This window comes from Paroedura picta, chromosome 2 (assembly GCF_049243985.1).
Source record: "Paroedura picta isolate Pp20150507F chromosome 2, Ppicta_v3.0, whole genome shotgun sequence".
Taxonomy (NCBI): domain Eukaryota; kingdom Metazoa; phylum Chordata; class Lepidosauria; order Squamata; family Gekkonidae; genus Paroedura; species Paroedura picta.
In genome coordinates this window covers 23,504,385-23,521,559 of record NC_135370.1, presented here as the reverse complement: position 1 = coordinate 23,521,559, position 17,175 = coordinate 23,504,385, and the positions used below count along the sequence as shown (strand labels likewise).

General features: G+C 48.2%; 1 protein-coding gene across 1 annotated transcript in view; it reads right to left on the bottom strand.

The window, feature by feature from the left end:
• Nucleotides 1-4,270: 4,270 nt before the first annotated feature.
• Nucleotides 4,271-17,175, bottom strand: part of WDR75 (WD repeat domain 75) — a 33,489-nt gene continuing 20,584 nt past the window's right edge. The window contains exons 13-21 of the mRNA XM_077319447.1: nt 16,219-16,382; nt 13,212-13,392; nt 9,915-10,009; nt 9,105-9,200; nt 8,584-8,753; nt 7,899-7,958; nt 6,970-7,110; nt 5,311-5,402; nt 4,271-4,667 (exon numbers count right to left, since the gene is read on the bottom strand). Coding sequence (XP_077175562.1) covers nt 4,457-4,667; nt 5,311-5,402; nt 6,970-7,110; nt 7,899-7,958; nt 8,584-8,753; nt 9,105-9,200; nt 9,915-10,009; nt 13,212-13,392; nt 16,219-16,382 — 1,210 coding nt within the window. The 3' untranslated portion in view covers nt 4,271-4,456. The remainder of the gene's footprint in view (nt 4,668-5,310; nt 5,403-6,969; nt 7,111-7,898; nt 7,959-8,583; nt 8,754-9,104; nt 9,201-9,914; nt 10,010-13,211; nt 13,393-16,218; nt 16,383-17,175) is intronic.

The following is a 17,175-nucleotide window of genomic DNA, read 5'->3' as shown; positions in this document are numbered from 1 at the left end:
CCCTCCTGCCCTGCTTTGGTGGTGGCTAAAGGTATCAAGAAGGGGGGGGGGGAGAGGTGCAACTGCATGGGAGCAGGTGGCTCCTGGGAGGAACTAACCTGTTTCTGCCATACAGCTCCCCCTGGTGGTTCTTAGCTGCAAAAACCTATCTGATAGCAGGTCTGCTCAGCCACTGTCCCCCCCCCCCCCACAGAAGACAACATTTGTCCATTTCCCTGCAAGAAATGGCAAGTTAATAACTATGCCAGGTCAAGTTTGAGGAGATCAAAAGTCCAACTGCAGTGTGGCACAGTGGTTAGTGTCAGACTAGGATCTGGAAGGCCTGAGTTCGAATTCCTGCTTTGCCATGGAAGCTTGTTGGGTGACCTTGGGCCAGTTGCATGCTCTCAGCCTAACCTACCTCAGAGGATTATTATAAGGACAAAATGGTGGCGGGGAGACATATGTAAACTGCTTTAAGTCCCCCTTGGGGAGACTTATTGGGTATAAATGAAGCACATAAATTTTTTTAAAAAATCAACGTGCTTCCTGCATAGAAGAGCAGGGTGGTCTAAGATCTGCAGCCCCTCCAACCATTTGCAAGGATCACAAAGAAGGGAGAGATCAAAGGTGTAGAACTGGGCTTGAGGCACATTGGCTTCCAGTTTTCAAAATATGTCATTATGGCATAGACAGCTGGCAGGGATCTGTATAAGTTGAAATAGCTGGCTGCAGCTCCTCCAGTGAAGCAGAGCACCAGGAAGGGGAATTACGCCAAGCATTTGCAGACTGGTGACAGAATGTTGAACTTGCAAAACCATCAGCAGTCTGTTTTTCCTGCTCTGGGGCTGCTGTGGGTTCTGAGGCCAAGCTGGCAGAGGCTACGGATCTTGGGTGCTCTTGGTAAACAGCCCCAAATTGCCCTTAGCGCAGACTTGGACTGGGTTACTGACATTTTCTCTCGGAGCTCATCCTGAATTTGGAAGCACTTAAAAGGAGCTGGTGACTATCCCGGACCCTGAGCTCCAAGCAGGGGAAACACCTGTGCTGTGCTCTGCTTGGAAAGTGCTTGTCAAAGGATGTCTGCTCTCCTCCTGAGCTTGCTGCCCTATCTGTGCTCAGTCGACTTCAATGGCTTCCAATGGTCTTTTCTGCCTTTCTTGTCCCTTCTCAGTATGAGCTGGTGCTAGGTGAACGAACTACTGCAATCCATGAGATTTCCTTAGCACACCATAATCTCTGTTGACTGCAAACAAGAACCCGGCTGGATAAGACCAACAGTACATTTAGTCCAGCATTCAGTCTTAGACACTGGCCAACCAATTCTTCTGGAGGGACAACAACAGGGCAGAGAGGCTGAGGCCTTCCTGAGAACATTAGAAGAGCCCTGCTGGATCAGACCAGTGGGCCATCCAGTCCAGCATCCTGCCTCACACAGGGGGCAACTGTGGAGTTGTGCTTCCCAAATTTTTTAGGGCCCCCACCCCCTTGACTCCCAAGGCCACATCCCAATGCCCCCCCCTGCTGCCACATACATACAAACGGACCTTCTCCTGTGATACTGTCTCCTGGCACTGGCATTCTCAGGTTTACTGCCTCTGAATGTGGAGGTTGCATTTAGGAACCTTGGCCTGCAGCCCCTAAGAGACTGTCCTCCATGAATCTGTCCAACCTCCTTTTAAAGTTGTCTTTGCCTGTGTCTATCCCTACAGATTGGAGACCGGATCAGGTTCAAAGTTCTGGTTCTGACTTTTGAATTCCTAAACAGGCTGGGACCCCCGTATCTACAGGACTGCCTGTTCCATTATGCCCCTCACCCAAAAGTGTTAGGACTGATCAACCAAAAATCTGCTCAGGGTCCCTGGCCCCAAAGAAGTTATACTGACCTTGAGCAGTTCTGGGGCTTTTTCAGCCCTAGCCCTGTGGAATGCTCTACATCAGGGATGGCCAAACTGTGGCTCTCCAAATGTCCATAGACTACATTCACCATGAGCCCCTGTCAGAGAGCCAAATTTTGGGCACACCTGCTCTTCATGGTGAGATCAGGGTCCTCCCATCCACCAATAAAATCCCTCCAAACTCTGACTAACCCGTCAGAAAAAGGTTAAATTATCAAGAGGTAGGTTTTTTTTTACGTTTTTAATACATTTATGTAAAATTGTTTTAAAACCTGTTGTGACCTGCTCTAAGACGACTAGGGAAGGGTGGATAAATGCAAATTTATTATTATTTTACAACGTGTGGCAGTGAATTCTACATTTTAATCACTCATGGTGTAAAGAGGTCCATCCTGAACCTACTGCCCATCAAATTCATTGGATGCCCCCACTTTCAGTATTCTGGGAGAGAAAGAAAAAGTTACCAACTCTCCACCCCCAGGCAACATCCTTAACACTACTTCGCTCCCTTATATATTTGGGAAACAGCCTCTTGGGAGGAGACTGTCCGGGGCCGGCCGTCCAGGTCAACCCTGATTGGCCCTCCACCTCCAGCTCCACCCTCCCTCATTGCCTGCTGGAAGCCTTGTAGCTGCGGCCTCCATTGTCGCCCACGAGGAGAGAGGCAGCGACAGGGCTTTGTGGTCCACAGGTATGCTCCTGCTGGAAGGGAGCCGGGGGGGGGGAGGGGAGGCTTTCCACTCCCTTTTGCCCAAGAAGCGCTTGCTGCAGCAAGAGTGCTTGCTGGGCCAAAGGGAGCCTCCCGCAGCAGCGCCACCAACGGGGAGGGGGGGCTTTCCACTTTGTGGGCCAAAGGGAGCCATGGTCACCCTCTCACGCCCTCCTGCCTGTCGCCCCTTTCAAAGCCCATTTTTAAAACGGGCTTTGATAACTAGTTTTACTATAAACCTAAAGCTAGACAGCACAACTGAATGTTTAGGCACTGCCAATACTCTGTGCATGCACAGAGGGGGATGTTCACCTTGGCACCAGATTTGTGGGCTCCTGGTTGCAACACCTTGTTTTATTGCTGTTCTCACAGCTGGCTCACGGCAATCCCTCGGGATTTAGAATTTTACATTCTAAAACAAGGAAACTGAGACTGCTTCGGCAGAGAGGGCAGTCAGTAAATTTAAACAAATAATTTTTAAAAAGCTATAATGCAAATTTTCCTGCGGGGGGGGGGGGAGGGTGCGTGCTTGCTCCTGTTCCTTTGCAAATGAGTAAGTCTAAGGACAGAGCATTGACTCTTTTAAGTCAGAATACTTTCTCCCACTGAAAAGCCACTGGTAGGAGACCAAAGTTATCAAGACCACAGGAAGAAGAATGTGAGAGAGGAGGTCAGCAGGAGGACAGGTTCTGATATGGCAGCATTTCTCCCAAGTTTGTTTCTACCTGTTTTCAACCACCAGTTGAGCAGCAGCTGCAAAGACATATTGTGGTTAATGCCCATCACAAAAGAACAAAAAAAAAACAAGCTCTAATCTGGCCTGCATAAAAACAAACAAAAAACCCCACTTCACGTGACTATCCCCCCTGCATGTGGAAGTGCACAGTTATATTTTGCTTCTATACCCAAAGAGTAATTCACATGTGGAATTCCCTGCCACAGGAAGTGGTGGTGGCGGCTACAGCCTCAAAAGGAGGTTGGGTAAACCTATGGAATGGGCACCCATCCGTGGATGTCAGCCACAATGTATAGATGGAACACTGCCTGGGGGAGTGATGCTGTGTATATTCTTGGTGCTTGGGGGGGGGGGGGGGGACAGTGGGCAGGCTTCTGGAGGATCCCCTCTGGTGGATCTCCTGGTGGCACCTGGGTTTTGGCCACTGGGTGACACAGAGTGCTGGACTGGATGGGCCATTTGTCTGATCCAGCATTGCTTCTCTTATGGTGCTATTCCACTCTGGAATCACTCCTGATTGGTTTTGAGCTAGCTGACGTTCCCGTTGCTTCTTCCAAGCCACCTCTTGCCTCCCGACCCACCTGACCTCAGCTGTCTGAATATAACAATGCAGACAGGTTTGAAGTCTCGCTTTTCAAATTCCGCCTCGAGCGTTCCTGGACATTTTCAGAATGCAGACATAGGGGTAAATGCATTAAGTTCCGTTGCCTTTCATCGCAGGTGCAGATCCCTCACACTGAAGTTTTAAACGGGTTCGGAAGAAAAACAAACCGGCTTCTAAAGATTGACGTTTTGAGATCTGCCCAACATTTTGAAGTCTTGAAATGAAGCCTCGTAATCTACACAAGACGACCTTGACGCAGGTAGACTCAAGTATCACCAAAAGAACTGGCCTTAGATCACTCTCTGCAGGAATACAGGTTAACTGGTAACAGAAGAGCACCGGTGTATCCTGGAAAACAGTTTTATTAACAACGAAATTGGATTCAAATCTTGGTCGCAAAGAAATCTGAAGTGCCTAGGAACATTGTCAGTCTAGAGCAGGGGTAGTCAAACCCCTGCGTTCGCTGGCAGGGGCTCATGGGAAATGTAGTCCATGGACATCTGGAGGGCTGCAGTTTCACTACCCCTGGTCTAGAGGGCTGATGCCCAGCTATAATCCAGTTTTCTTAATTTACGGAGCTCTTTTTCTTGGGCTTTGGTCAGCTTGGGGGCGACTTCGTCCAGACTCTCTGTGGCCTCCGGCACCTGGTCGTGAATCTCCTTAACCGGTCCCTCCTCTTCAGATTCGTTCTCTCCGCTGTCACTTTCCATTTCGGCTTCAGGGGGATGTTCGTCAGCATGGCTAAAAAAAAAAGGGGGGGGGGAAGGAGGAAGGAAACCATAAATAAAAATGCATTAGACAAAGTAACAGCCATTGATCGATCCTTGCCTCTAATAAAGGCTTTACTTGTATCCCAGACTGTAGACCAGGGGTAGTGAACCTGTGGTCCTCCAGATGTTCACGGACTACAATTCCCAGGAGCCCCTGCCAGCGTTTGCTGGCAGGGGCTCCTGGGAATTGTAGTCCATGGACATCTGGAGGGCCGCAGTTTGACTACCCCTGCTGTAGACAATGAGACGTTTGGGGTTGTATTAATTTGCAGGAATTCCCAAAGTCCTGCCTCACATTTCTGTAGCCTTTTTGGGTCTTCAAGAATGTCATAATTCATCCTCCACCTTCTCATGCCTGCTCTATGATAATTCCACCAGTACTGGATTATGATCAGCAAAGATGTTAGGTAAGATTTCTGTATTTACAATCTCCGAAACTATATCTGATGATTTTCGTGTTTTATGTGGAACATTCAAATCGTTATAAGGATGGATGAAGTCTAGCCGTACAAGTTCCACCTGACTGCCGTGCCAGTCCCCCGTCCCAAACACAACAGGACTCCGTCGCAAAACCAACACCCAACTTTTCAAGAACAACTCGTCTGCTTCCTTACCTCTTATTTGCTCTGGATATCAGCAGCGAATTGATGAAAATCGGGCACAGGAAAGAAGCTGATGGCAAGATGTGGGCAGGAGTATGAAGGAGCTAAGGGGAGGGAGGGAGAGAAAAAAGAGAGAAAAGGTTCAGTAAAAATAGAAACTTTGTCCAGGGGCCTCTGCCAGGTGATATACCCTTTTGGTCAGCGCCAACTGTGTCTCTCTGGGCCTGAGACGCCAAGACCGTTTATGCACTGGAGGTTTCATGCCGGGCTGCAGGCTGGAATTTTAGTCGTGGCAGGTTGCCATACCTGCACCCACATGGGGGAGCATTTGGCCCTGTGCACCTCATCCGCCCCCTATTTGTGCTCCTGCCTGGGAGCTGAGGCAGTGAAGTTCCCAGTGCGGAAACGGTCCAAGAGAGCTTTTCAGCCACTGAGGCCAGTTTCCTGGTTGCCCTTCACTGGAGAGGACAAATCGTGGCTGCAGTTATTAAAGGCAGCAGAAGCTGTTGAGGGCTGGTACAGAATAAAGGGCTTGGCTTGGCAACGTGGAACGTGCAAGGGCATCTTCACTGACCTCTAGGTGCTATTAGAAATAACTTTAACCTTGAAGGGTCTGGGCCCTGCATACACCAAGAGCCCCTTTTCTGCATAGGAATTTGGCTGTTCTTCCTTGGGGGCACAGCTCTGGATCTGGCCATTGTGGTGGTTATCTAGGTCAAGAACTTCCCTGCAATGGCCCCCCCCCATCCCCAGGGAATTGGCTCCACCTCCTTTGGTTTATTTGTCGCATTAGGAAACGGGTGTTTTTTTTTTTAATTACAATATTGATGTAAACCCCCCTCAGCCAGTATGGAAGGGCAGTATATGAATTAAATAATTAAATAAAACAAACAAACAAACAATGCTTTTTAGAGAAATAAGAACATCAGAAGTGTTTTGCTGGATCAGACTGGTGGTCCATCTAACTCAGGATCCCGTCTCACACAGAGGCCAACCAGTTCCTCCGGAGGGCCAACAACAGGGCAGAGAGGCCGAGGCCTTCCTAAGAACATCAGAAGAGCCCTGCTGGATCAGACCAGAGGCTCATGAAGACCAGCATCCTGTTTCACACAGTGGCCAACCAGTTCCTCTTGAAGGACCACAACAGGGCATCGAGGCTGAAGTCTTCCACTGATGTTGCCTGCTGGCTCTGGATTTCAATGGTTTAGTGCATCTGACTGTAAAGGTTCCCCTCGGGAGTCTCATCCACCATGAATCTTCTGCCAGGTATTTGGTTGAGGCCGGGCAGGCAGAAGATCTTGCCCCTCCTCTAGTGTCTCCCACTGGTAAAATCATCCCTGGAGGGCAAATCGTGGGAGGCAAGGTGTGTGTGTGTGTGTGTGTGTGTGTGTGGGAGGGTGTGGGAGGGTGTCTCAGTTTGCTGAGGTATTTGGGAATTGCAAGCTTTTATGTATTCTATTTTTAAAAATCTGTTGCATCATATTTTGTTGTTTTTAGCCACTGCGAGCAGACGGAATGGCAGCCTACAAGTAGAATAATAAATAAATCTATCTATCCAGAAGACAGATGAAGCTATCCACTTTGCTAATTTGTTGAGGCTGTAAGCTTATTCTTTTCTCTGCTTCAGCTATTTTTCTAAGCAAGCAAAAAACAGAAGGTTTGTTCTCTTACTTCTTTGATGGCTGGAGAATGCTGCGTCATGCTCTTTGGGACAGGTGCCTTGCCGCTGCCGTCAGCCTCTGTGGTCTGTCGCTGGTGCTTCCCCAGGAGCAGGTAAAATGGAGTCACGGGGAGGCTCTCCTCCACGGCCAGCTGAGAAGGGACAAACAAATGCCAGGAAGGAATGTAAATTCTTCAATATTTATTAAGCGGGAACTGATTATATGGCTGGACTACTTTGACTGTGAAAACTTATTCTGGATTATTATCTAGCTAGTACTGTTCTACACATAGTTTAAACCCATTACCATGGCTCCTATCTTCTGCTGCCAACAGGAACTTTTCCGTGCTCTCCTGTGACAGCCTTTCAAATACTTAAAGAGGGCTATCATGTCCCCTCTCAACCTCCTTTTCTCCAGGCTGAACATTCCCAAGTCCCTCAACCTATCTTCATAGGGCTTGGACCCTTGGCCCCAGATCATCCTCATCACTCTCCTCTGCAGCCTCTCAATTTTATCTACGTCCTTTTTGAAGTGAGGCCTCCAGAACTGCACACGGGACTCCAGATGGCCTCTGACCGATGTGGTATACAACAGGACTATGACAACTTGCGACTGAGATATGATGCCTCTGTTGATACAGCCCAAGACTTTCATATCACCCACTATCTGTTTCTTTCCCCCTAGAGATGTTGGGGATTGAAACTGGGACCTTCTGCATGCCAAGCAGAGGCTCTGCTCCCTCCCAAATCTCTGATCTCCTCCAACTGCAAGTTCCTGCACTGCATCACATGGAGAGTGAGAGTTCCCCACACCTCTACAGCAACTTTTAATTATTTTTAGATGTCCATGGTTCGAAATTGAAAGCAGCTCCCATTAAGCCTCACAAAAGGGAGTTCCCAGGTCTTTGGGACGTGCCCTCAGCTCTTCTCAGAGCCGTACCTGCCGGCTGGAAGGCGTCAGCTGCTCCGCTGGGGCCTTCGTGCTTAAGGTCATCAATTCCTAGACATTCAGAGTGAAGAAGACAGGATTACAGCACAACAGACCTCCCCTCAGATTTCAATAAACTTTTAAAACATGGCCTCCATACCAAAGTGTTTATTGCCAGGTCTAGTCCAGGTGGCCACTTCCTTGTGGTCGGGTGGTCATAAGGGCAATCATCAGGGCTGACATAAGAACGCAAGAGAAGCCATGTTGGATCAGGCCAATGGCCCATCTAGGCCAACACTCTGGGTCACACAGTGGCTAAAACCCAGGGGCCCCCACTGTTGCTCCTCGAGCACCAAGTATACAAAATATTCCTCCCCCCAACGTAAGACCATAAGAGAAGCCATGTTGGATCAGGCCAATGGGCCATCCAGTCCAACACTGTGTGACACAGTGGCCAAAACCCAGCGGCAATCAGAAGGTCCACCAGCAGGGCCAGAACTCCAGAAGACCTCCCACTGTAGCCCCGCCCCCAGCACCAAGAATGCACAGCATCACTGCCTCTGAATAGATGTCTGTTTCTTGTCCGAGCCTATTCCATCAAGGCTGTTGTGACCATAAAAGGGGGGGGGGATGACAGTCATCCTACAGATAGCCTACAAGCTTACAAACTTTTTCCAGTTTATTTGTTCTTACTTACATGCGTTTCTGTTAGAAAGTAGAACTGAGACAGGTTAAGCCACTGGTATTTTTCTGAGGTCTGGCACTCTGGCACATCTCTTGGTATGAAAACCGCCCACCGAGCCCTGCCTCTGCAGAGCTGTTTCCTGATACACAAAGGCCGCGGCTCGCTGGGTTTAAACACAAACACTAAGGAGAGAAGGGTATTTCAAAACAATTTATTAGACTGTAGATCTAAACAAGCCACCACTACGACCTCCCACTCAGTGGCAGATTTCAGGGGTGTGGGAGAAGTTGTGCTACGTAGGCAGAAATGCTCTGTGCCTTTTTCTGCAAAGGTCCTACGGGCAGGTGCCCAGTGGTGGGAAGAGCAAGGGAATTGGACTCAGAGGGCCTAGTTTCCATTTTCTATTTTTAAAAACAGCTGTTTCAGGTGGATTTCTGCCCTAAAGAAATGAAATATTTTCCTAGGCTGTAGTTTATGTATCTGCGTGTCAATCGTCTTTGGGGAAAATAAATGAAAGGGGCCTTTGTACTCACAGTCCGAGTATTCTGAGACATACGAAATTGCGGCGATGTTTTCAGAGACACAGTCAGGTTGCAGAACCAGGATATTTAACTGGGCGCTCCATTCCACTGCAGTGGGGAAAAAAACAAACAGAGATGAACAAGGAGACAGATGCTCAAGAAAGCATTTTACTAAGAAGACAGGCAAAGTACAGGAGACGTGCTCAGAAATCTAACTACAAGCCCAAGTCCAGCTATTCAGATGACTGACTTTAAAAGTGGAGTTAAACTAAAATATTCCAGGTCAGAGGTTCCCAACCTTTTTGAACCTATGAGCACTTTTGGCAGTCTGATACAGGATGGTGGGAGTAACTACAAAATGGCTACTGCAGGAGGTGGAGTCAACTACAAAATGGTTGCCACAGGAGATAGAGTCAACTACAATATGGCTGCTGCAGGAGGTCACTCCACAGAGAGGAAGTGGGGGAAAGAGTGATAATGTAAAAATTACACCGGGAAAGAGGAGAGAGACTAAAACCAACATTATAGTGGAAGCTGCCACTGAAACACTGCTGTTTTAATCTGCCCAGGCAATTAGATCTGTCTAACCAGAAATCCCACTGGCCTATCCACTTCCTAAAATTGCTTGGTTGGCAAACTACATAAAAACTTGCATTCAGTCACTGAGAATGCAGATGTTTAGCAGGCTTTTGTGTATAAACCAGCACCAAGATACTTTTCAATTTAATAATAAAAATGACATGCATTTGGAGTTATGCTAAAATACGACTAGTTTCTAGGAAAGAAAAAAGAACCAACATAAGGAAAGCTAAATGGCCTTACACGTGCAGCTCAGTAGGTTCCAACAGCACAAAAATCCATTACTGGTGGAGCCGAGAAGGTACTTGGAACAACTCAGTCTCCCAAAGCAGAGGTTTCTGAGGGGGGAAAAAAAGAACAGCAAAGAAATTACTTAAATTGCGCCTTCAGGAAGCATCCTTACAAAACCAGTGCCTGGATTACTTCTTGCATCCCAATGGCCACAGCAGGTCAAGTCTGCAGCGACCATTCTTCAGTGAGAGGTGTCTGTGGCTCAATGGCTGAGCATCTGCTTGGCGTGCAGAAGGTTCCAGGTTCAAACCCCGGCATCTACAGATGAAAGGACCAGGCAGGAGGTGATGGAAAAGAGCTCAGCCTGAGACGCTGGAGAGTTACTGCCAGCCTGAGTAGACAATACTGACCTTGACGGACCATGGGCCTGGTTTGGTACATGGAAGCTTTACATGAAAACCTATTTGTCCCATGCCACTAATGACTGGGAGGGAGTGTAGACCATGTGGGGCATTGGCCCCATTCCTCTTTACGCTGCCTCCAGCAGTCTGGGTGACCTAATCAGAGGACCAGCCTTGTTACAGCCATTAGCTGCTTTCAGGTGGAGCTGTGGCTCACTGGAAGGGCATCTGCCTAGCATGCAGAAGGTTCAAGTTCAATCTCTGGCATCTTTAGCTAAAAGGACCAGGAAGGAGGTACAATGAAAGGACTCAGCCTGAGACCCCAGAGAAACTCTTGTCAGTTAGTAGACAATATTGACACCGATTGACTCCATAAAAGGCAGCTTCAGGTGTTCAGGTGTCCCCTTTAAGGAGGCAACTATCATCCATTTCTCCCTTTCTGTATTGAATGACCAGAAACTTCATCCCAGATGTCTATATCATAGGGGCAGTTGCAAGACATTTAATACAGGCTGCCTTGCACACAAAAGCTTATACCTTGAATCAAACTCTGTCGCCCTCATGGGTGCCCCTGGACTGGTGTGTCAACCTGGTGACCGTGAATTCTTGACATCCATAATACAGACCAGCCTTTCTCATTCTTCAGGCTTTGGGACATCCAGAAGGGGTGTGATCGTGCAGAATATGGTTGGGAAGCAGAGCTGTACACTCACACCCAGTGCTCCTCCCCTCCCCACCCCCTCTAGATCCATCAGCCATATATGGTCATATCACCCAATAAATGTTGAACACATTTCAATTTTTTTTTAAAAAACATTATTTAAATCCCACCCATTTGGGAAACCCTTCCAGGAACCACAAAAAACTGCAGAGTTTTATGAAGCCCTGGTGGAGATTCCCGGTATAGACCCAGGATACTTGTTGGCACCTCATTACAATACAGACCTATATCTAACCTCCCTGGCTGTACAAAGCTTTTTTTTTTGTATATGGCTATTTTATTAATGTATGTGTGGGTTGATAACTGACCTCTGAAGAAGATCCAATGGGATCAAAATGCGTCAGGTCGTTCTGGTATCTGTGACGTATTTTTTAGCACTGTTCCCATTGCTCACATAGTTCTTACATATTTTCTACTATTGTTAATTGACCCTGGTTGGCGCTATGCAATAAAATGTGCATTTAATATATTTTCTTGTGTCACAGGCTGGGTTGGTTCCTTCTTCCATCCTTTTTTTGTTTTATATCATGACCTTGGTGTCCTTTGCAGGTCTCCCCTCCAAATACAAGCCCCTGCTTAGCTTCTGAGGTGATTGGGCTAATCTGGCCCCTCCAGGAAAACTGGAAATTCAAGAGTCAGGATAGAGAGACGTTCCTTTGTCCCACTGTGCGACTTTTGCCTTTCTTCTGCTTTCACGCTCACGAGCCCTCCCATGGGGGCCTTTGGGACAGGTTTCATTTTATGACTGTGAGTTCCCTGACTCAGTCATTCCTCCCCCACCCCCCCAAATCTCAGACAAATGTTTGTTCTACAAGTATGGGCTTAACCAGGATCAAGAGAGACGTCTCAAGAGACAAACCGAACAGCGATAGCTTCCTACCAAATTGCTCCGGCACAATCCGCTTACGGTAACTCTGGCAGGGTGCAGGTATGAAGAACCTTCCTGACGTCCTTTACCTTCCCAGGCAGGTAAATAAACTAGCAGCAACTGGCCTCAGCCGGGAGAACAAGGTGCCGGGAATCCCAGAAGAATAGGACAAGCCTTTTTCTCATGGGAGGCTGTTCGTTTACTTCTTGAATGTGTACTGTGTCGCAGAAGTGCGGCTGGCACCGGAAGACCAGAGGCACACAATTCCCTGAGACAGTTTGTGCACTCAACAGACACACGTGTAGCCTAGGTACATGTGTAAAAGTTCCAAAGCCACGGGGAAAGCAAGTCTGTTTCCCTCAGATGGGAAAGTTGTGGGAGGGGGAGGAGAGATGGAACTTTGGGGGGAAATGTGCAATCTCTTCCCCCCCCCCTGGAATTCCCGGCACCTTATGGCAGCCCTGTGGGGGTTTTCAAACAGGGACATTCAGGGGTGGCTCGCCATTGCCTGCCTCCGCGTCACAACTTCCATATTCTGTGGAAGTCTCCCACCCGTATTCTTTGGACGTCTCCCAGACAGCTCCGGAAGACAGGCCGACCCTGCTTAGCTTCCGTGATCCAATGAGTCTCTTTTTCTCACTGCTTCAAACCTCAGTTTTGCAGTTTTCAACACAACCACATTATTTGCACCTGTAAAATGGACACGTGCTGTTCACCTGGCTGCATGTAGTGGAGGAGCGGGGAATCAAACCGGAAGCCCCTGCTCCTAACCACTACACCAAGCTGGCTCTCAGCTGGGAAACTCTCACGAATCCCAATTCGGGTTTGCCAGATTCCGGGTAGGGCTTGGAGATCTTCCGAACTTACAGCCATGTCCGGAACACAGAAAACAGTTCCCCAGAAGAAAACAGCAGCCTTGCAGGCTGGACTCCACAACATCACGGTGAGTTAAGAGTGGTGGCTGTGGTCCAAGTGTTGGGCTAGGATATGAGAGGCTCTGGTTCAAATCCCTGCTCTGCCATGGGAGCTTGCTGGGTGCCCTTGGGCCAACCACACGCTCTCAGCCTCACCTGCCTCACAGGGTCGTTGTGAGAACATGCATAGGAGGATGAGTACGGGAGTCGCTCTGGGTCCCCACCAGGGAGGGAGGAAGTCAAGCTATAACTCACGTTAAGTAAATCGATAATCATACATCGATGACATCCCTTTCCTATCTCTCACCACACCCTCCGCAGGATACACCCCAAAATCCCCAGTCTGGAGTTGGCAACCCGACAGAGCAGCTGGGTACGAAAGAGGAAGCCCTTCTGGGGACCTACCGGATCGTTCCCGGAGGGTGGCAGAAAGTGCACTTCAGATCCCACGTTTCCGACTCCCACACGGTGACGATTTCTTTGAAGCCCACAGCGAGCACGGAGCCGTCTTCGGAGAAGCAGGCGTCTGTTGCCGGGTAGTTGTGGTAGCTTCCTACAAAATCGCAGGTCCAGCCCGCGCTTCGGCCTGTTGAGTCAAAAGCACTTGTTTAGGGAGAACTTCCTGACACAGTGGCTCCCCAGTGGAATAGGCTTCTTCCCTGGGAGATGATGGGCTCTCCTTTGGAGGTTTTCAGGTACAGCCCAGATCAGTGGTTCTCAACCTATGGCGCGACCCAAAGGGGATCGTAGGGTTGTGGGCTATGGCGCGCTGGTGATCACGAAAGCCCAAGGCGGCCAGTGCCATGGAGGGGTGGTGTCGGCACTGCCAGTGTCCCTCCCCTCTGCAGCGCTGGCCACCTTGGGCTTCCGTGATTGCAACCCTTGCGCCATTAGGAAGGTGGCGGCGACCCCTGGGAAAACGGTCGATCGACTTCCCCTAGGGGTTGTGACCCCCCCAGTTGAGAACCACTGGCCTAGATGGACATCTCGCAGTTGATGCAGTGAATTTGGGCAGATGGCAAGAGGATGGGAGGGAAAGGATGAGCCTGTGGTTGGCTCTTATGGCCCTTTCTTACAATACCCCTTTTAGGAAGGGGAGTAAGGAAGGGGATTTTATTATTGCGCTGCCATGCTGTGATGGTTTTTAAGTCTTTTAATGGGAGTTTTAATGGGGTTTTAAGGCACTGTAACCCGACACGAGCCATTTGGGAGTGGTGGGAAATAAATTGAAATAATAATAATAATAATAATAATAGTGCCAACCATCACTCTGGGGTCAGGAAGGAATTTTTTCTCCAGGTCAGACTGGCCCTAGGACCCCAGAGTTTGCTGCCCTTCTCTGGGTATAGAATAGGCAGCCGTGATATTCCTGCACTGTGGTTGGCCTAGATGAGCCTTGAGATTCCTTCCAGCTCTATGTTTCTATAAGACTTATTTGGAACAAGTTATCATCCTGTTCCTTAAATGGACTCCGGGGAATGGTAGAGGACAGGAAGGCCTGGAGGATCATTGTCCATGGGGTCGCGATGGGTCAGACCCGACTTCGCACATAACAACAACAACAATCATCCTGTTCATTAAGTCCCACGGCGCGCGCATGACTGTTTACATTGCGAGAAAAAGTATTCTTTCCATATTTCCTCTATCCCATGCATAATTTTATAAACCTCGTGTTGGAAGCGGAGGACTTTTGTGATGACTCCGGAGGGAACTATCAGAGAGTTAGAAAGATAGATAGGCAAGGACACAGAAGATCCTTCCTGTCTGCATTGCTATCTCTTTAATGTGCAGAATTCCAGTCTTAGGGAACAAACTTCCTTCCTTCTGTCCCATAGAATCATAGTTGGAAGGGGCCATACAGGCCATCTAGTCCAACCCCCTGCTCAATGCAGGATCAGCCCTAAGCATCCTAAAGCATCCAAGAAAAGTGTGTACCCAACCTTTGCTTGAAGACTGCCAGTGAGGGGGAGCTCACCACCTCATTAGGCAGCCTATTCCACTGCTGAACTACTCTGACTGTGACAATTATTTTCCTGATATCTAGCCTATATCGTTGTACTTGTAGTTTAAACCCATTACTGCGTGTCCTCTCCTCTGCAGCCAACAGAAACAGCATCCTGCCCTCCTCCAAGTGCCAACCTTTCAAATACTTAAAGAGGGCTATCATGTCCCCTCTCAACCTCCTTTTCTCCAGGCTGAACATTCCCAAGTCCCTCGAATTATCTTCATAGGGCTTGGTCCCTTGGCCCCAGATCATCTTCGTCGCTCTCCTCTGTACCCTTTCAATTTTATCTATGTCCTTCTTGCAGTCTCTCTCACACACGCTGCCAGTTACCATCTTTGCCAAGGTGAGGGCAGGACATGGATTCCTGCATCCCTCTCCATTCTGCTGAGCTAGAACTGTGGAATTTTATAAGCTGTGCATTTTTATGCATTGAAACCCGCCTTGAGTTTTCAGGTAAGGGCGGGCTAAAAATACAACAATAAATAACTAAATTGATTATTAGTGCTCTCTCCACTATCCTATCCTACAATAAAAAAGTCCATATTAGTTTTGGAAAAATAAAAGACACCTCCGTTTTTGTTTGCCGTTTTTTTCCCTGCATGTGCACCCACTGGCCACGTGGCATCTCCTGTTGCTTTGAGCCATCATGCGTTCTGCTAATGACAGGAGATGTAACCCAACAGTTACAACACCGCGATCGTGTAACCTCCAAGCTAAAAGGGCTCTAACTTCTTTACATACAGTTTTATTACGGTCATAGACCAGCATAAGAAACATCCATTAAAACCAGGAATTAAAACATCTTAAAATATAGAGAATACAAAAGGTAGAAAATACAAAAGGTAGATAGACACAGCTGTCCAGATTCATTTAAAACAGACCATTCTATTACGAATTTTGATCGCTGCTGCGCAGAACTTAGCAACTCTATAAGTTGTGTTGTTTTCTATATCTGCAAGCAGCAGAGAAATGTAAAATTCTCCTGAGTGCCCTGGGAATCTGCCTAGCAATGGAAGAATTAGACTAGTTCGAATCTCATTATAGAATCGACATTGAAAGAGAACATGTTCCATGGTTTCTACATGCCCAGAGCCACAGATGCATTTCCTTTCAGTATAGGGTATTTTCTTATATTTTCCTTCTAATACCGCTGAAGGGAAGGCATCGCAGCGTGCCAAAGTGAAGGCCCTCCTATGACTAGGTACTTCAAGCTTGGCCAGATATGTCATAGGGTAAGATGAATATCTATTGGGTTCACTAATAATGAAAGATGGGTTATTCGCTAGGTCCTGTTCTAACTTCTTTAAACCTGCCTTCAGAGGGAGGGTGCCCCATCCCCGTCATTGTTTCATTGGCTCTTTTCTGCACCAGAAATGGGATCCCAGAAAAACATGCCCACACGCTTACCTTCCTCGTCGTTCTCGGCCAGGAGTAACCAGACTTTAAACCGTCCATCTTTGCTGGCTGTGACCATGGTCAGGGGGGCACTGTCGGGCTCCTCCACCTCACGAAAACACAACGCCGTGATGTGGTCCTCATGGGGCATGTTTATTCGGGTGTTCAGTGTAAAGCTATGGCAAAGGGGGGGGGGGAAGTATGTTTGCATGAGATTAGGAGACTGGTAGTCGAAATACCAGGGCAGGGGGTTGGACTGTAAGGCTCCCTGGGACTCTAGGACTGGACAACTATAAGATCACTTTATTTTTCACTTCATCTTCAACATGCCTTTTGGTGTAGTGGTTAGGAGTGCGGACTTCTAATCTGGCATGCCGGGTTCGATTCTGGGTGACCTTCAGCTCACCACGGCGCTGATAAAGCTGTTTTGACCGAGCAGTGATATCAGGGCTCTCTCAGCCTCACCCACCTCACAGGGTTTCTGTTGTGGGGAGAGGAAAGGGAAGGCAACTGTAAGCTGCTTTGAGACTCCTTCGGGTAGAGAAAAGCGGCATATAAGAACCACTTCTTCTTCAGTAATATCTGGGCTCTCTCAGCCTCCCCTCCCTCACAGGGTGTCTGTTGTGGGGAGAGGAAAGGGAAGTCAACTGTAAGCTGCTTTGAGACTCCTTTGAGTAGAGAAAAGGAGCATATAAGAACCAACTCTTCTTCTTCTTCTTCCATGAAATGGGGAGTTACAGTCTACAACAATCACTGAATAGTACAGATTCATTACGTTGTACTGCCCAGGTTGTTCTGTCGCTGACCTAACAACGGCAGTCGTCCAACAGAGAAGCTCCAAGGGGAGATTACGACGTGAGGCTGCCGAGGTTCATTCACAAGTCCAGACCAATGGACCCTTTGGGGCTGAATACGGAGGCAGGATTCTTATTTTCTGGTCTCAAGTATTTCCCCTCTGCTCCACTCAAG